The sequence below is a fragment of the Oncorhynchus nerka genome, linkage group LG4, assembly GCF_034236695.1.
Source record: "Oncorhynchus nerka isolate Pitt River linkage group LG4, Oner_Uvic_2.0, whole genome shotgun sequence".
NCBI classification, from domain to species: Eukaryota; Metazoa; Chordata; class Actinopteri; order Salmoniformes; family Salmonidae; genus Oncorhynchus; species Oncorhynchus nerka.
This window is the reverse complement of record NC_088399.1, coordinates 62,080,026-62,100,207: the sequence shown is the minus strand read 5'-3', so window position 1 is coordinate 62,100,207 and position 20,182 is coordinate 62,080,026. Positions and strand designations below refer to the sequence as shown.

At 45.8% G+C, this 20,182-nt stretch overlaps 1 protein-coding gene across 1 annotated transcript in view; it reads right to left on the bottom strand.

Annotated features, from left to right (window-relative positions):
* The window catches only part of LOC115128770 (glutamate receptor ionotropic, NMDA 2D-like), a 47,409-nt gene extending 28,355 nt beyond the window's left edge, over nt 1-19,054 (bottom strand). The window contains exons 1-3 of the mRNA XM_065018121.1: nt 18,458-19,054; nt 13,029-13,295; nt 7,378-7,709 (exon numbers count right to left, since the gene is read on the bottom strand). Of these exons, the coding sequence (XP_064874193.1) occupies nt 7,378-7,709; nt 13,029-13,295; nt 18,458-18,997 (1,139 nt within the window). The 5' untranslated portion in view covers nt 18,998-19,054. The remainder of the gene's footprint in view (nt 1-7,377; nt 7,710-13,028; nt 13,296-18,457) is intronic.
* Between the last annotated feature and the right edge of the window lie 1,128 nt (nt 19,055-20,182).

The following is a 20,182-nucleotide window of genomic DNA, read 5'->3' as shown; positions in this document are numbered from 1 at the left end:
CAGCATGACAATGCCCCCTGTGCACAAAGCAAGGTCCATAGAGAAATGATTTTTTGACATCGGTGTGGAAGAACTTGACTGGCCTTTGGGATGAAATGGAACGCCGACTGTGAGCCAGGCCTAATTGCCCAAAATCAGTGCCCGACCTCACCGATGCTCTTGTTGCCGAACGGCAGCAAGTCCCCGCAGCAATGCTTCAACATCTCGCCGAAAGCCTTCCCAGAAGAGTGGAGGCTGCCATAGCAGCAAAGGGGAGGACCAACTCCACGTTAATGCCCATGATTTTGGAATGAAATGTTCGATGAGCCGGCGTCCACATACTTTTGTCATGTATCTTCCATGCTGCAAGCTTTGTACTTGAAAGATACAACAAATGGAAGGGGGAGAGTGGCAGGGTGGCAGAGTGGCAGGGTGGCAGAGTGGCAGGGTGGCAGAGTGGCGGGGTGGCAGAGTGGCAGGGTGGCAGGGTGAGAGACAGCAGGCTGCAGGTGGGCTGTTAGAGATCTCTAGTGTAGTGCCTATGTCCCGAGCTGCTTGTTATTATGTTCCAGCCATGTACAGTTACAGGCAAGCGACGTGACATGAAATAAATCAAGGACTTGATGAACAAAACATGTGAACTTGCCTCTCAAGAGAGGGGCTTTAGCGTAACCAGAGTTCTACAAAAAGGCAGGTCGTTTCTGAATATCACATGGATACTGTGCAGTGTGTGTGAGTGTTTGGGACTTGCAACGACTGCGGTATGCAGAGAGGTATGGTAGGCAGGCCATTTTCCCTAATCTTCAACGCATCTGTAACTCTTTGATATCGAGAGTGCTAATGGCTTCCTAGCCCCACTCTGATAATCAGGGGTACAAGCTATGAAGCAAACCACACTAGTTGTTGGCTTTCATGTGGAATATTTTGCTGTTAGGGGTAGTCCGTCTGTTGCAGAGTCTGAGATGCTTCTGTGTCACCATGACAACACTGCACCTAAAAGCCCCATTCACAGAGGACGCCGCCAGTCAGATAGAATGTTAAAAAACCCAACACCGGTTTTGTTTTTCTCTCCTGTCCTTTCGAAAGGCATTTGGAATTTGTCGGCAGCGCTTTCTTGTTTTCATGACGCAGCAATTGTTGATTGAAGATGCCCTCATTTCATTTTCCACTTTCCTATTTATTTTGGCCATTATTTATACGAGGCTGTCACATAAAAAGCCTACTACACAATATGAGATTTTTTATTTACGCCTTAAACACTGCCCTCTCGTTGACTTCCCAAGAGAAATGAGCTGAACTATGATTTATAATTGATGGGTTTTTCAATATCATACAGTCGGAGGAATTATATGCATCCCGGCACATGGTCAGACTGGCTGGAGCCCTATGGTGTGGCTTTGGGCTATGTTGGTTTTCATATCCATCCTGTTGCTACTGTACATAAAACGGGCAATGATGGCATGCAAAGTAATGCAATGCAATACAAATGAGCTAGAGGGCCTTATACAGGAAGGGCTGTGTGAAGAAGACATAAAGGGTTTCATTACTTTTTTTACGACACCCACACCCATACCCTATTACACACAATCACGGTCACACGCGATTCGTCAAAGCAAGTCCACGAAGAGAACACTGACCCAAGCACAGAGAAATGAATGTAGGAAACGCCCTTGGTCTCTATTCTACATTCAAATGATCCTTTTATGGCTTGGGGGGAAAAAATAGAGATCTGCTGACCAATATGGAACTATTCATCCCACCGTATGTTGCTTTTCTTATTTGATGAAAAAAGACAATGTTAGCATTCACTTCAACTCTGCAATGCCACTGATCGCTCTTGGTGAGTGCCATGTTGTCATGGCGACACAGTCATTGACATTACATGTGTTTCCTCTGATGCCGAACACTGTGAGGTGAACAAACAACCAGACGCTGCGGACTATTTGAATGTAGATTTGTCTCCCGTGTCGGAAACAAAGAAAACTCATAATGGCTAACGCATTCAGACAGAGAGGAGTCAGGGATAGAGAGAGCGACAGAGAGAAGCCAGGAAAGAGAGCGAGAGGATAGGCAGAGAGGGAAAGAGAGGAGAGAGAGAGAGAGAGAGAGAGAGAGAGAGAAGGGATGGAGGGTTTGGGGGGGATGACTAGCTGTTTAAACATCAGACAACATTCAGTCGGATTTTAATGTACTCTCTTTTGAGCTACATTAGTATGTGCCCTCTTTATTAGATTCTCCCATGCCTTACTGATGCCAGCTTCTTCATTAGAAGGAAACCGGACTGGCCTAGTGGTGGTGGTGGTGGTGGGGGGGGTTGTTTGCGGCTGTGTGTAACCGCCTCCGATATTTCTACCCTGCATTACACCACCATAACCAATTATCCAATTTACATGTAAAACGATGCCGCATCAGATCCCTTTTAGAGTCGGGCCAAGGGAAGAGAGGGGGGGAGAGGGGAGAAGGGGGAGTGATGAGAAAAAGAGAGCGAGCCAGGGAGAAAGAGAGGAGAGAGAGGGCTGCGAACTGACAATAAGATGGGAGAGCGTGGGAGGGAAGGAGCGGGGATGGGACGGAGGGAGAGCGAATGAGATTAGATTGAGGATGAAATTGAATGGCGGAATAAAAACAAAGCATAAAGAGCAGAGCAGTGGGAGAGACAGAGGGAGGAGGGAGGAGGGAGGAGGGGTGAAGGGATAAGAGAGGAGCAGAGAGGTTCAGAAGGGGATGCAGGAAGAATTATTGTGAGATAAAGAGGGGAGAGTGGTGGGAGGTAGATAATTGTAGTATTACCCTGACTGGTCAAAGAAATGCATTAAAAGAGACCCATTATAGCTGATACGTTAACAATGAATGAACAGTAAGTGGATATTCATTTTTTTTTTGGTTACACTTTATTTGGATAGTCCATCTGTAGATGCTCTATAGACTATAGTGCCTTCAGAAAGCACTCACACCCCTGGACTTTTCCCACATTTTGTTGTGTTACAGACTGGATTTAAAATGGATTCAATTGAGATTTGTTTGTTGTTGTAATAACGTCAGGTTTTCGGTAATAACGTCAAAGTGGAAGAATTGTGTTTTTAGACATTTTTACAAATTAATTCAAAATGAAAAGCTTAAATGTCTTGTCGATAAGTATCCAACCGCTTTGTTATGGTAAGCCTAAATTCGTTCAGGAGTAAAAAAAAAAAAAAAAATCTTAAAAAGTCGCACAATAAGTTGCACTCTGTGTGTAAGGTCCCTGAGTCGAGCAGTGAATTTCAAACACAGATTCAACCACAAAGACCAGCGATGTCTTCCAATGGCTCGCAAAGAAGACCACCTATTGGATAAAACATTTGGTAAAAAAGGCAGGCATTGAATATCCTTTTAGGCATCGTGAAGTTATTAATTACACTTTGTATCAATACACCCAGTCACTGCAAAGATACAGGCGTCCTTCCTAACTCAGTTGTCGGAGAGGAAGTCAACCGCTCGGGGATTTCACCATGAGGCCCATGGTGACTAAAACAGTTACAGAGTTTCGTTACAGAGTTTAATGGCTGTGATAGGAGAAAACTGAGGATGGATCAACAACATTGTAGTTACTCTACAATACTAACCTGATTCACTGAGTGAAAAGAAGGACGCCTGTACAGAATACAATTTTCCCTAAACATGCCTTCAGTTTGTAACAAGGCACTAAAGTAATACTGCAGAAAATGTGGCAAAGCAATTAACTTTTTGTCCTGAATACAAAAGTGTATTGTTTGGGGCAAATGAAATACAACACAATACAACCACTCTCCCTACTTTAAATTATAGTGGTGTCTGCATCGTGCAATGAAATGCTTGTAATCACTAAGGACTGGGCAGTTTTTCAGGATAACAAATGAACGGACTGGAGCTAAGCACAGGCAAACCTGGTTCAGTCTGCTTTCCACCAGACACTGGGAGATGAATTCACATTTCAGCAGGACAATAACCTAAAACACAAGGTCAAAATCTACAATGTAGTTGCTTACCAAGAAGACCGTGAATGTTCTTGAGTGGCTGAGTTACAGTTTTGACTTAAATCTGCTTGGAAATATACGGCAAGACCTAAAAATTATTGTCTCGCAATTATCAACAACCAATTTGACAGAGCTTGAAGAGTTTTGAAAAAAAGTAATGGACAAATGTTGCACAACCAAGGTGTGGAAAGCTCTTAGAGACTTACCCAGAAAGACTCACAGCTGTAACTGCTGCCAAAGGTGCTCCTACAACGTAATAATTATGTAAATGAGAAATTTCAGTATTTCATTTTCAATAACTTTGCCAACATTTTGTCAACACTTTGTCATCATGGAGTAGGTTGTGTAGATGGGGGACAAACAATATAAATGTTGAATTGAGGCTGTAGCGCAACAAAATGTGGAATAAGGAAAGGGGTATGAATACTTTCTGAAGGCACTGTATCTACAGACTATCAGTCTCTTTTCAACTAACAGCCTACTAACCCTGACCCTGACCCTCTCTTTTCAACTAACAGCCTACTAACCCTGACCCTGTCTTTTCAACTAACAGCCTACTAACCCTGACCCTGACCCTCTCTTTTCAACTAACAGCCTACTAACCCTGACCCTGACCCTCTCTTTTCAACTAACAGCCTACTAACCCTGACCCTGACCCTAACCCTAACCCTCTCTTTTCAACTAACAGCCTACTAACCCTGACCCTGACCCTCTCTTTTCAACTAACAGCCTACTAACCCTGACCCTGACCCTCTCTTTTCAACTAACAGCCTACTAACCCTGACCCTGACCCTCTCTTTTCAACTAACAGCCTACTAACTCAGACCCTGACCCTAACCCTAACCCTCTCTTTTCAACTAACAACCTACTAACCCTAACCCTGACCCTGACCATAACCCTAACCCTCTCTTTTCAACTAACAGCCTACTAACCCTAACCCTGACCCTGACCCTAACCCTCTCTTTTCAACTAACAACCTACTAACCCTAACCCGGACCCTGACCCTAACCCTAACCCTCTCTTTTCAACTAACAACCTACTAACCCTAACCCCGAGCCTAACCCTGACCCTCTCTTTTCAATTAACAACCTACTAACCCTGACCCTAACCCTGACCCTGACCCTAACCCTTACCCTGACCCTGACCCTAACCCTGACCCTGACCCTTACCCTAAACTTAATCCTAGCCCAGTGGTCACCAACCGGTCCCAATTGACTGGTCATCTCCAAGGAATTCCTAGTTGATCACCAAACATTTCTGTAAAAAACAATGATAAAGCCTTGCGTTCTTCAATTTGTTATTTGTTTCGCGCCATTGGTGGTAGGTGCACTTGATTCAGCAGCCGTAGCGCCGGGAAGGCAAAGTGTTCCCATTTTGAACCATTTCATGTGTCTGAAGGTAGAACTCCACCTACCCGGCAGGCCCAGGGAGCAAATCAAGTGCACCTACAGGCCTACCGCTGGCTATTCAGATAGCTCAGATCACCGTGTCTGCACAGTTTCCTCGAGCCATAGACTGTAAAAAGAAGAATACAGCAAGAGCGGATGTTTTGACGAGTAATTTCATGTTTAAGTTATTCAGCACTGTCAACACTTTTACAAGCCACAAAATGCACAATCTTCCTACTTCCACTTACGCTACAACCAGCACTGCAGCTGCAATTAACGAGTATATCAACGTGTTCCGACTTTCTCTGGTCAAAGGAGTAACAACATGAATTGGCGCATGAGGCAAAAAATAATGCAGTGCGACTTGAGTTTTGCCATCAGCTAGAAGGCTGTGTCAGAATCAGGCCATCAGTCCAGTAAAAAAATTAAGAAGCTAATTATTATGCTCTGCCTCACAAGTAATACAACAAATTATCATATGATCATATACCATTCTTTTTAAAAATATAATTTCAAATTGGTCTGAGAAGAACAACATTGGCAGGGCAATTCAAGCGTCTTGGGCCTATAGCTTACTGCACAAACCTCATTGCTAAAGAACTGGATTAAAACATTTGGGGGGGGGGTGTATTTCATCCCCTTTATCTCCCCAATTACAATCTTGTCTCATTGCTGAAACCCTCCAACGGCCTTGGGAGAGGCGAAGGTCGAGTCATGGTTCCTCCGAAACATAACCCACCAAACCGCACTTCTTATCACCCTCCAATGAACCCCCCTCGGCCAATTGTGCACCGCCCTATGGGACTCCCGGTCAGTTGCGACACAGACTGGGAATTGAACCCGGGTGCCTCAAGCACTGCGATGCGGTGCCTTAGACCGCCTCACCACTCGGGTGGCCCCACTACAGAACTGTTATTAATAAGTTAACGTTGCTTACGGGGTTTTTTTAAACTCATGTTTAAAAGAAATCTAGCTTGATTCACGTAGAAAAGTCATGCATCTTCAACTTGATTAGCAGGGACTCAACAAGGCTTGTATCTTTAACTTGATTCACATGGACGCAAGAAGTCATCTTTAACTTGATTAGCAGGGACTCAACAAGGCTTGTATCTTTAACTTGATTCACATGGACGCAAGAAGTCATCTTCAACTTGATTCGCAGAGACTCAACAAGGCTTGTATCTTCAACTTGATTAGCAGGGACTCAACAAGGCTTGTATCTTTAACTTGATTAGCAGGGACTCAACAAGGCTTGTATCTTCAACTTGATTCGCAGGGACTCAACAAGGCTTGTATCTTTAACTTGATTCACAAATTAACAAGGTTCACGCATTGTTAATTCAACACAGGAACATGGCTCATGACTTTATTCTGACACGTACTCTATATGGACGGACACGGACATACAGCATGTACACATGGCTCATCTATCTTTCAGCCAAGTGTACTGAATGAACGACATGAGAGGGACTTGGAGGAGTCAACTATGAGACACGGCTGACAGGCAGCAAAAGACAGGAGGAGGGAGATACAGCGACTTCTCATACACAACCGGGAACCAGTCATGGAGAGAGAGAGAGAGACAATGAGAGAGGGAGAGAGAGAGAAAGAGCGAGAGAGGGGTTGAGGTGTTCCAGCTGTTGATGGGGAGAGAGAGGCAGACAAGGGGGAGAAACAGAGAAAGAGAGAGAGAGAGGGGGCAGAGACCAACAGAGAGAGAATCACAGACGACAGAGTAAGGCAGACCGAGAGAGAGAGGAAGAGATGGAAAGTGAGAGGGGGGAGAAAGAGAAGAGAGAGAGAAGGAAAGGCATAGACACACTGAGGATAGAGAGAAGCAGATGGACAGAAAGAGGCAGGCAGAGAAATAGAGAGAGAAGGAGATGGCGAGAAAGAAGCAGAGAGCGAGAGAGCGAGAGAGAGAGAGGAGCAGCCAGCAGTAGCAAGTGACACTCCTCCGCCACAGAGGAGAAGTTCTGAAGGAGAAGTTCTGAAGGAACACATAACGCTGTCCTCACCTGATCCTGTCTGGCACCCTTTGCGTCTGGTTGCCATCTGTCTGGCAGTTGCCTGCGAAGTAGTGTGGCCCTCGGGCCCAGCCGTACTCCTTCCTCAGAGCCATGGCTCCGTGGGTTAGCACAGACACCCCTTTGGCAATCCTCCGACGGGGCTCGTCTCTCCAGCCCTGTGGCCGCACTGCGAACAGGGCCTTGGGGAGGCCCTCCAGGCCAAGGCCGGACAGGGCTGGCCCCACGGCGAACCACATGTGGGAGTGTCCGGCCTGACCCGAGGCCCAGGCCGCCTTGAAGATCAGAGCGGCCTCCTCCTGGGAGCAGTAGAGGAGACGCACCTGGAAAGAGCGGGGCAGGAGGGAGAGGGGGACAGAGCGAGTGGTTAAGTGGGAGTCTTGTTGCACCGAACTGGGTCAAATGATGTCAGTCACACTGTGGCAGTTTTGGGGTTGCTGACACCATTCAATGCCTTCTTTGAAAACATCTAAACTCAGAAAATGTCCCATTCAGGCTGCAGCAGTGGACAGTGTTTGGCATGAAATGTTAGGTTGGTGTCCTCGGATGGGGCCACAGTGTCTCCTGACCCCTCCTGTCTCAGCCTCCAGTATTTATGCTGCAGTAGTTCATGTGTCGGGGGGCTAGGGTCAGTTTGTTATATCTGGAGTACTTCTCCTGTCCTATTCGGTGTCCTGTGTGAATCTAAGTGTGGGTTCTCTAATTCTCTCCTTCTCTCTTTCTTTCTCTCTCTCGGAGGACCTGAGCCCTAGGACCATGCCCCAGGACTACCTGACATGATGACTCCTTGCTGTCCCCAGTCCACCTGGCCATGCTGCTGCTCCAGTTTCAACTGGCCTGGGCCCTAGGACCATGTCCCAGGACTACCTGACATGATGACTCCTTGCTGTCCCCAGTCCACCTGGCCATGCTGCTGCTCCAGTTTCAACTGTTCTGCCTTACTATTATTCGACCATGCTGGTCATTTATGAACATTTGAACATCTTGGCCACGTTCTGTTATAATCTCCACCCGGCACAGCCAGAAGAGGACTGGCCACCCCACATATGCTCTCTCTAATTCTCTCTTTCTTTCTCTCTCTCGGAGGACCTGAGCCCTAGGACCGTGCCCCAGGACTACCTGACATGATGACTCCTTGCTGTCCCCAGTCCATATAAATAAATTTGATTTGATTTGATTATTATATCGCCACAATTTCTGTTTCTTTTTGTCCATTCTCCGATTTCTTATTTACATACACTATATATACAAAAGTATGTGGACACCCCTTCAAATTAGTGGATTCGGCTATTTCAGCCACACCCATTCCTGACAAGTGTATAAAATTGAGCACACGGCCATGCTCAGTACCGAGTTCCAAACTGCCTCTGGAAGCAACGTCAGCACAAGAGCTGTTTGTCGGGAGCTTCATGAAATGGGTTTCCTTGGCCGAGCATTCACACACAAACCTAAGATCACCATGAGCAATGCCAAGTGTCGGCTGGAGTGGCGTAAAGCTCACCGCCATTGGACTCTGGAGCAGTGGAAACGCGTTCTCTGGAGTGATGAATCACACGTCACCATCTGTCAGTCCGACGGACGAATCTGGGTTTGGCGGATACCAGGAGAACGCTACCTGCCCCAATGCATTGTGCCAACTGTAAAATTTGGTGGAGGAGGAATAATGGTCTGGGGCTGTTTTTCATGGTTCGGGCTAGGCCCCTTAGTTCCAGTGAAGAGAAATCTTAACGCTACAGCATACAATGAAATTCTAGGCGATTCTGTGCTTCCAACTTTGTGGCAACAGTTTTGGGGAAGGCCATTTCCTTTTTCAGCATGACATTGCCCCCGTGCACAAAGCGAAGTCCATTCAGAAACGGTTGGTCGAGATCGGTGTGGAAGAACTTGACTGGCCTGCACAGAGCCCTGACCTCAACCCCATCGAACACCTTTGGGATGAATTGGAACAGCGACTGCGAGCCAGGCCTTATCTCCTAACATAAGTGCCCGACCTCCCTAATGCTCTTGTGGCTGAATGGAAGCAAGTCCCTGCAGCAATGTTCCAACATCTAGTGGAAAGCCTTCCCAGAAGAGTAGAGGCTGTTATGGCAGTAAAGCGGGCACCAACTCCATATTAATTCCCATAATTTTGGAATGAGATGTTCGACGAGCAGGTGTCCACATATTGTTGGTAATGTAGTGTATGTCAAAAACACCATCTTCAGCTGGATCTCAATTACATGTGTTGCAAGTTTTACATTTTTTTCATTTATGTTCTGAGGTTGGACTTTAGCACGTACTGCACGTTAGCACGTAGGGTGCACCGATTGGTGTCACCTCGTTAGTCAGTATGTTTTACACCTGTGCTGGTTGCAGTCTCATTAGTGGGTAGGTGTTTCACCTGTGCTGGCCCAAAGTGCTATTTAAGAGTGGTTAGCCCAGTTTTTCTGTGGTCTCGAGAGACGTGGAGGGTTAACACCTTTAGTTGGATCGTCCTACTGCTAGAAAAACAATCCTTTATCTGATTTTCCCTGTTTTTCTTTTGCTCCACTTTTATGCTTGGTTTCCTGACTTTAAAAGTCTGGTGTGAGTTTTGTTTGCCTCTAAGTGGGCAGATTTAGTGGGAGCTCATGGTGAGTGTCTTTCAGGTTGCAGTTGTTGTTGCTAGACATCATTCAGTGGACACCCTCATGAGTGTCTTTTGGAACCCCTCCTAAATCCCCATCTGGGTTGGTTGTTGTCGGTGACTCTTGGTTAGTTCCCTTTTTTGAGCAACAATTTTTGGTTTTCTTGCTGGGGAATTTAACAAAATGGGGAGGCACATCCAGGATCTTGTTTCCCATGAGTATGGTAGTCGCTCTAATCACCTACTCTGAAGCTCTGCTGTTTTCAGAATAGCCTTTTGTGGTAGCATTTCTGTCACTGCCATCCACCCTGAGGGGTAAATGAGAACGGTAGAATCAGTTTGAAAGTTGCACAAACACACCGGCTTATAAAACTAAAGCCATGGACTGTAAGTTGGAAGTATTTGTGGAAAACAATATGAAATACTAGATAAATGTACAAAGGTGAATCTGCTCATCATTGCAAAGCATTATGCCAAAGTGACATCTGGCAATCCAAAAGCAGTAGTCAAAGAGTTGATTGGTACTGCTTTTGTGGAGGAGGACATCTTTCCGGAGAGGGAGGCTGATGAAAAGGGTCCTACGGGTGGCAGAGTACACCCCGTAGATGTGCAACTAAGAGAGCGATAGAACTAAAGGCAAAGTTGGAGCAACAACAATTAGAGCGTGAACAACAGACAGAGCGTGAACAACAGAAATTAGAGCGTGAACAACAGTCATTAGAGCGTGAACAACAGACAGAGCGTGAACAACAGAAATTAGAGCGTGAACAACAGACATTAGAGCGTGAACAACAGACATTAGAGCGTGAACAACAGACATTAGAGCGTGAACAACAGACATTAGAGCGTGAACAACAGACATTAGAGCGTGAACAACAGAAATTAGAGCGTGAACAACAGACAGAGCGTGAACAACAGACATTAGAGCGTGAACAACAGACAGAGCGTGAACAAACAGACATTAGAGCGTGAACAAACAGACAGAGCGTGAACAACAGAAATTAGAACATGGACAAACAGACAGAGCGTGAACAAACAGACATCAGAGCGTGAACAACAGACATCCGAGCGTGAACAACAGACATCCGAGCGTGAACAACAGACATCCGAGGGTGAACAACAGACATCTGAGCGTGAACAACAGACATTCAAGCTTGAACATACATTAGTGATTGAACAACAGACATTCGAGCGTGAACGACAGACAGAGCGTGAACGACAGACAGAGCGTGAACGACAGACAGAGCGTGAACGACAGACATTCGAGCGTGAACGACAGACATTCGAGCGTGAACGACAGACAGAGCGTGAACGACAGACAGAGCGTGAACGACAGACAGAGCGTGAACAACAGAAATTAGAGCGTGGACAAACAGACATTAGAGCGTGAACAACAGAAATTAGAGCGTGAACAACAGAAATTAGAGCGTGAACAACAGAAATTAGAGCGTGAACAACAGACATTAGAGCTTGAACAACAAAAAGTAGTGCTTGAGCACAAATAAAAGGGAACGTGCAGGCAGACTAGAGCAAGAACAAGAAGAACGTGTGCATGCCATTTGATTAAGAGAGATGGATCTGGAAGTGCTCCCAATCCAGTCAGGCCATCCCGCACCCTCCACAGAGTTTCATCTTGGTCGGAACAGCCGGCTTGTACCGCCTTTCAACGAAAAGGATGTGGATGTATATTTGTGCTCTGTCTGAGCGGATTGCCACGTCCCTAAAATGGCTGCAAGATATTTGGTCACTGCTCCTTCGAAGTGTTCTCGTGGGAAAGGCTCAGAATGTGTCCGCCGCTTCATCTCTTGACCAGAGTTCAGATGATGAAAAGGTTAAAGCAGGTTAAAGCGTCAGGCTTACGAGTTGGTCCCAGAAGCACACAGACGACAGTTCCATACAGTTTATACTGCCCTGAGAAAGGACACAGGGTCTCTTGTGTCCTACGTTGAAACAGACCAACTAGAGGGAGAAAAATACATTTCATTCTCGTGAGAGCACTGCAGCCCATTACGTCCCTGGTTGGGACTGGTGTCTCCTAAACAAGATTTGGTATCAGATGTGTACGAATCCTTTGCTTCAGAAACGTCTGCGTCTCTGCCGAGTGGGGTGTTGTGCCAAATCCTGGGGGGGTCGTGCCAAATCCTGTCGTTTGTACGGAACCCAGAGTAGAGGAACCTGATGGGTTATCAGAAAAGTACCATAGAGTGCTCCCGTGTGCCGTTACACATTTCGTTACACGTTTCGGTTGTTGTCGGTGACTATTTGTTAGATTCCCCCCCCCCTTCTGTTTGAACAAAATGTTTGGTTTTCTTGATTGTTAACGTAACGAAGACCACACTGAATTCAATGTCCCAAATCAAACTATTTGAGGTACGCCAGGTATCTTATTAAGTATTCCTAAAGATGGGTGATTGGAGTGTCTTTCTGGTGATTGGCTACCAAGACAATACTGTACTAATCAGTGTCAAATCATTTCTCAGCAGGGGGGGGGATCCGGCATGTCCCGCACAGCAGGGTCCCCGGGAATACGGTGGAGGAAAACTGCCCTGCAATACAAGTCCACTGCAAAGACGGGACGACGGCCTGAAACAAAGGTCCCACAGACCTGCTGGCGTAGCGGGTCGAGCTACCATCTGCAGCAAATCCATACAGTCCGATGGTCCGTGGAGCTTTTAGTGCGGACCGGGAATGTGCAGGACTGGGGGCGTAAACACAACTGCATGTTTACCCCTTCAGTGTGGGATCAAATCCCAGTCCCACAGCTATTCTGTATTCTCTCCCCGTCTCCCTTCTACCTTATATTCTCTCTCAATGAATAAATGATTAAGAAGAGTGAATTAAAAGATCCCCAATGTCGACTCCTTGGTCTAGTGGTAACAAACCCGCTGCTAGTACATATACATACCTCCCCACCAGAAACATGGGTTCAACCCCCCAGTGTCTGTCCTTCCTGCTGTGTCTCCCCTCTTCATCAGTATCCCCCTCCACTTCTGTACCATCAGACAAAAGATGGTAAAGCATAACAAGACGGTCTCACCTGCGCCTCGTTCTCCTTGAGCAGCCTGCTCGCGCGCGTCCCTCCCGGGTCGTCGGTGACGTTGAGCATGACCACGCCCTTCTTCTCCCAGCCGATGAAGGATCCGTCCGTCAGTGCCTCCACCATGGCCAGGAAGTCCTCGTAGCCGTGGTGACGCGTGGCCACCACGGAGAAGGAGGTCCAGTCGAACTCTTCCAGCACCTCAAAGACCACGTCCAGCTGCATGGCTGTGGAGCAGGTGAACTGGAGGTAGATGGAGCCGCTTTCCTGGGGGAGGAAACAGTTTGTTAAGGAGTGAAATGGGTTTTCAGGACAGGGAGGGGGAAAGAGGGAGCGAGAGAGTGCAGTGAACTGAAGGATGGAGGTAGTATCTGTCCATAAGAACACATAATTTCATTTTCTGCTATAAAAAGGAGGAATCCAGGCCTCATATTCACAGAGTGTCAGAGTAGGAGTGCTGATCTAGGACCCGTTTAGACTTTTAGATCATAACGCGTAAGATACATATGGACAGGAGATCTGATCCTAGATCAGCACTCCTATGCTGAGACACTTTATGAATACAGTGGAGTCAAAATTGTATTTAATTAGGGAGAAAACATTTTGTAACAGAGTTCAACGGGAAGGTGGCACCTGAACTTGTCGAATAAGAACACAGATTTTCCCTACTGAACACGTCCAATGTTAGGAGTAACGTAAAATTTGAATGACAGTGTGAGCCTAATCCAGGCCTACACGCATTGCGGTGGCTTAGTCTGATGAAGGCCTATTTAGACCATAACGTTGGTTAAGAAAGATACATTAAACTTGTGGTGAATCAAGTTTCTTACCTATTCAGTGGCTTACATTCATGCCATAGCAATATTACCCATGGTTAAATAGGCTTATAATTACACAATGTCTCAGGGTACTTATAAACTCCTTGGGGTAGCAGCTTCCTGTTTTCAGAGTAAGAAAAGCTTCCCGTTTTCAGAGTAAGAAAAGCTTCCCGTTTTCAGAGTAAGAAAAGCTTCCCGTTTTCAGAGTAAGAAAAGCTTCCCGTTTTCAGAGTAAGAAAAGCATCCCGTTTTCAGAGTAAGAAAAGCATCCCGTTTTCAGAGTAAGAAAAGCATCCCGTTTTCAGAGTAAGAAAAGCATCCCGTTTTCAGAGTAAGAAAAGCATCCTGTTTTCAGAGTAAGAAAAGCATCCTGTTTTCAGAGTAAGAAAAGCTTCCCGTTTTCAGAGTAAGAAAAGCTTCCCGTTTTCAGAGTAAGAAAAGCATCCCGTTTTCAGAGTAAGAAAAGCTTCCCGTTTTCAGAGTAAGAAAAGCTTCCCGTTTTCAGAGTAAGAAAAGCTTCCCGTTTTCAGAGTAAGAAAAGCTTCCCGTTTTCAGAGTAAGAAAAGCATCCCGTTTTCAGAGTAAGAAAAGCATCCTGTTTTCAGAGTAAGAAAAGCATCCCGTTTTCAGAGTAAGAAAAGCATCCCGTTTTCAGAGTAAGAAAAGCATCCTGTTTTCAGAGTAAGAACTTCATGCCTGGGTAGGAGTTTTTAAACAAAGACAGCGGAAACATCGATATGGCCATTTGTAATTGAATTCCAGTCTCAATACCATCCCTTTCTTTTTATTTTCCCTTTGTCTGTCTTGTCTACTGTGAAGGCTTTCCAGTAGGGTCCACCAGCACGGTCCCAAATGGCACCCTATTCCCTTTATGGTGCACTACTTTTGACCAGAACCTTATGGGCCCCTGGTTAAAAGCGGTGCACTATGTAGGGAACAGGGTGGATATATGGGACACGGCCGATATGTCCCTGTGTTTGGCCAGAAGTACTTTCAATGATTCTTTATTCACTGTGCAAATTATTTCTATTTTTATTAATTTTTTTATCTTAATCTCTGTATTGTTAGAAAAGGACTGTTAGTCTACACGTGTTGTCTGTAAAGCATGTGACAGATCATTTTGATTTGATTTGAGATTCTGTATTGCACTGTAGACCGTGATTTTTTTTTCTATGAAAAAGACTAGCCTTCCTCTCCATGTCTCCTTTCCTTCATCTTCACTGATCTGGCCAGACTGGAAAGCCTATGCTTGTTCAGTTCTTTTAGATTATATTAGGATAAAAACAGATAAGGGAATGGAGAGAGGAAAGGGAGATACTCTACTGAAAGGTTCATGTACAAGTAGAGGATACGATTTCTAGAGTCGTATACATAAGACAGACAAGATAACAGACACAGAGATGGGCAAAGATACTTAAAAAAATATATATTGTTACAAAATATCTAAGTAAAATACTAAATACTTTTGCCAAGTCATGTATTTAATAGCAATACTTGTAAGTAGCCCCATTACTGTAACTACAACAACATTGTCGGTAACAGTTACAAAAACATTTGACTTGCTATGATTGTGATGTGGTTGGTTATCTACCTTAGTTGAATGCTCTGGATAAGAGTGTCTGCTAAATTAACTAAATGTAAATGTAAAAAAAATGTGCACTTGCACGCTGGGTATTATTCTAATCCACCCCCAAACAATTTGTATTTGAATAAAACGCTTGAATAAAATGCTCCACCCCCAAACAATTTGTATTTGAATAAAATGTTGCCCATTGTACTATGAAAGTGTTCATTTTCCAATTGACATTTTGGTCATTTAGCAAACGCTCTTATCCCACCATAGTGCCATCAGACTTCTGATACCAATGCCGCAAATTTGGGGTGATAGGGGGACACAAAATTGTGAACCACTATATTTATTTTTTGCGGAATAGTATTGTGTATTTTGAAAATACACAAATGTAGCTCTCTAAAGCAGCATTTCCCAAACTCTGTCCTGGGGATCCCAAGGGGTGCACGTTTAGTTTTTCGTCCCTAGCACTGCACAGCTGATTCAAATAATGACATCTTGATGATTATTTGAATCAGCTGTGTGGTGTTACGGGGGGGGGGGGGGGGGGACAAAATGTGCACCCCTTGGAGTCCCCAGGACCGAGGTTGGGAAACACAGCTCTAAAGTATCTTGTTACAAAATACATTGGATTGGTAGTTCAGGCCAGTGAAATACAAATTACAAAAAAAATTAAAAAGGTCATTTAAATACGTATTTCAAATACATGTAACAGAAATACTGCCCATCTCTGAACAGAAGGATACAATGTAGATGGAACTATATTATGCACATGTAAATGCCCACCGTTGAACTCCCTCGCTATATTAATTATTCAGTGAGCGATGCACAATTAACAAGGGCAAGTGAGACTTGAATGGGGCCTGTAATTGTAGAAACGTTCACAGTTGGATATGTGTGCAAAAAAAGGTTAAGTATCAAATGACACATTTGTGTTCGAGAAGAAAGGACTGATGAAAGGCGATAGAACTGAAGGGGTTGGCTGTATTTATCCCCAATGAGACTGTGTGGAGAACATAAGTATACAGTGCATTCGGAAAGTATTCAGACCCCTTGACTTTCTGCACATTTGTTACGTTACAGTCTTATTCTAAAATGTATTACATCAAATCTACACACAATACCCCATCATGACAAAGTGAAAACAGATTTTTAGAAATGTTTGTAAACGTATTGAAAATTTTAAAAAAACAGAAACCTTATTTACATAAGTATTCAGACCATTTGCTAAGAGACTCGAAATTGAGCTCAGGTGCATCCTGTTTCCATTGATCATCCTTGAGATGTTTCTACAACTTGAGTGGAGTCCACCTTTGGTAAATTCAATTGATTTGACATGATTTGGAAAAGCACACACCTGTCTATATAAGGTTCCGCAGTTGACAGTGTATTTCAGAGCAAAAACCAAGCCATGAGGTCGAAGGAATTGTCCGTAGAGTTCAGAGACAGGATTGTGTCGAGGCACCGATATGGGGAAGGGTACCAAAATATGTCTGCAGCATTGAAGCTCCCCAAGAACACAGTGGCCTCCATCATTCTTAAATGGAAGAAGTTTGGAACCACCAAACTGAGCAATCGGGGGAGAAGGGCGTTGGTCAGGGATATGACCAAGAACCCGATGGTCACTCTGACAGAGCTACAGAGTTCCTCTGTGGAGATGGGAGAACCTTCCAGAAGGACAACCATCTCTGTGGCACTCCACCAATCAGGCCTTTATGGTAGAGTGGTCAGACGGAAGCCACTCCTCAGTACCTTTTACAGAGATGGTTGTCCTTCGGTAAGGTTCTCCCATCCCCACAGAGGAACTCTGGAGCTCTGTCAGAGTGACCATCGGGTTCTTGGTCACCTCCTTGACCAAGGCCCTTCTCCCCCGATTGTTCAGTTTGGCCAGGCGGCCAGCACTAGGAAGAGTCTTGGTGGTTCCAAACTTCTTCCATTTAAGAATTTTGGAGGCCACTGTGTCCTTGGAGAACTTCAATGCTGCAGAAATGTTTTGGTACCCTTCCCCAGAACTGGGCCTCGACACAATCCTGTCTCGGAGCTCTACGGACAATTCCTTCAACATAATGGCTTGGTTTTTGCTCTGACATGCACTGTCAACTGTGGGACCTTATACAGGTGTGCCTTTCCAAATCATGTCCAATCAATTGAATTTACCACAGGTGGACTCCAATCAAGATGTAGAAACATCTCAAGGATGATTAATGGAAACAGGATGCACCTGAGCTCAGTTTCGAGTCTCACAACAAAGGGTCTGAATACTTATGTAAATAAGGTATTTCTGTCATTTTTAAATTATACATTTGCAAACATTTCTAAAAACCTGTTTCTGCTTCGTCGTTATGGGGTGTTGGGTGTAGATTGATGAGGATTATTATTTTTTTCAATACATTACAAATGCACTGTAGGACCCTTTTCACAGAGTGTTTTACATGGAACTCATAATAGTTCTACCTGCAACCAAAAAAGGGACATCCAAAGAACCCTTCTGGAACCCTTTTTTCTAAGAGTGTAGAGTTGCACAACTCCAGTCCTCGAGGGCCACTCTCTCTGTTTTCGGTCTTATCAAATGGCCTTTGGATACCAAGTGTTGAACCTTCTCAGCAATCAGTGACATTAATTGTTACATTACAGTAAGTGCCAGGCAGACACAGAAAGCAGCAGGACTGCAGCCACTCGAGGACTGAAGTACTGTTCTCCTACTCAGACCACACCGCAAAGATGACATCCTCATACTAGTTGTAAATGGAGGAAGTTTTGTAAACATCTTTTTAGCAACCAGATAACAACCAAAATACAACGTCTTTTCCATGACGTTTTGAAAAAGACATCTTTACCTGGTTGTAACAGAGACCAGCTGGTTGCAATCTGGTTTTAAGGCGTCTTCTCAACCAGAAACCCAGTTTCCAACCAGAAAATGAAGACGTCATGTGCCAAATTCTGCCCACTGGGTAAGATGAGGCTTCCAACACACAGTAACTTAGGACTGATTCATTACTTGAAATCCATTAAGAAGGGAACGTTCACAGCCAGGTAGTTACCTGTGGCTCCCTGCCCAGGCCGGCCCCTCCTCCCACGGCCACAACAGGCACTCCGGTCTGGGCCGAGACAAACTCCAGCATGGGGGCCAGGGGAGCCTGGTCGGGTGGCGGGGGCCTCTCCTCCTCGAACACCAGCCCCTGGAGCGGCGTAGTGGCCAGCAGCTCACACAGCTGCAGCAGAAGGCTCGCCGGGCTGCTCTCGTTCACCGTCAGGTAGATCACGTTGGCTGGACCATACTGCGTCATCACGCTACCGCCCACCAGAGCCGCTGAAGCAGAAGCCAGTGGCGCAGACGCCGCCACCATAGCCAATGACGACGAGGCCCCCCTCCCCTGAGGACCCCCGTTCGTGGCGCCCGTTCCCCCAGCAGCGGCCGTCTCCGGGAGCAGGGAGGAGCCCGAGTGGACCACAGCGATGTTGACTACACCCAAGTCCCTCTCTCTCTCCCGGGGGCGGAGCAAGAGGGGAGGGGAGGAGCGGGCGGGCCCCGTGCAGGCCAACACGGCCAACAGGAGGGAGAGGGCGGGCTTGGCTGCCATGGGGGGGAGGGGAGGGGGGGGGGGCGCAGTTCGGTGGGCAGAGCAGCGACGGCGGCAGTTCACAGGCGAAGAAGGACCTGGAGTGGAGAGGAGAGGTGAGAAAAAAAGGATTCAGGGGGGGGAAGTCTGAAGAATGAAAGGCCTGTAAGTAAGTGAGGAGAGGAGCAATGATACGCATAGAAGTAAGTAGGAGCTACAGTGGCGAGGGGTACTATTGAAAAACAATCAAGTGGAAGAGAGAGGGGGGGGGTAGGCGTAATGGGAAACGGGGTGCTACCCACTGAGCCTCATTTAAAAAGAGCAGGTTTCAAAAGGAGAGAGAGAGAGAGAGAGAGAGAGAGACTGGGGCAGAGAGATTGCACTAGACAGAGGGGTGGATGGAATGGGCCTGCATCACCTACCATACAATCAATCAACATCTTAAGGTCAGTGTAAGCGTAAAGCCAAGTACAGTGAACTACAGAGGAACATAAGCCCACTGCTTGGGGACTAGAGTAGGAGTGTTCACCCCTTGAACTCAACACCCCCCCGGGACATCAGAATTCATTAGCCCAGGAGCTGATTCATGGTTTGATCCCACATCATTGGAGAGCTTTGAAGCTGAGCTATAAATCTTTGCAGCCATAAACCACCAATGGGTACTGTACATCTAAATGGACAGGGCTAAATTACAATACAAATAAAACTGGGGAGGGGTGGCGAGTTTGGTCGAGGTAGTTGTGTGTATGAATGTTATTATAAACAATTGTGGTTGAGGTGGGGAAATGCTCTGTGCAGTTGAGTGAGGCTATGGGACTGTACACAAAATGTAAGGAGATGTAACGCAAGCAACACTTAATTAATCATTTTGAAGTCGCTTAGCGTGCCAACCCCCCCTCCCCTCCCCTCCTTCTCATCCCCCCCTTTCCATTCACTCTCTTTAATTAACCCTCCCTCTCCCCCTGGGGCACACACAAATAGACAGAGTCAAAAACCCACTCTCTCCGGGTCACTAACACGCAGAACAACAATCGGTATCTGTCACTCCCTCTCATATTGCCCGTTTTCTCTCATAGCGTCCGTGGCTTAATGTCATTGCTTTGAACCAGAAGGTTTGCTGATGGCTTCCTCTTCACTGCCCCAAACAAACAGCTTCTTTCTGCCTTGTTCTCTCTCTCTCTCTCTCTCTCTCTCTTTCTCTCTAAT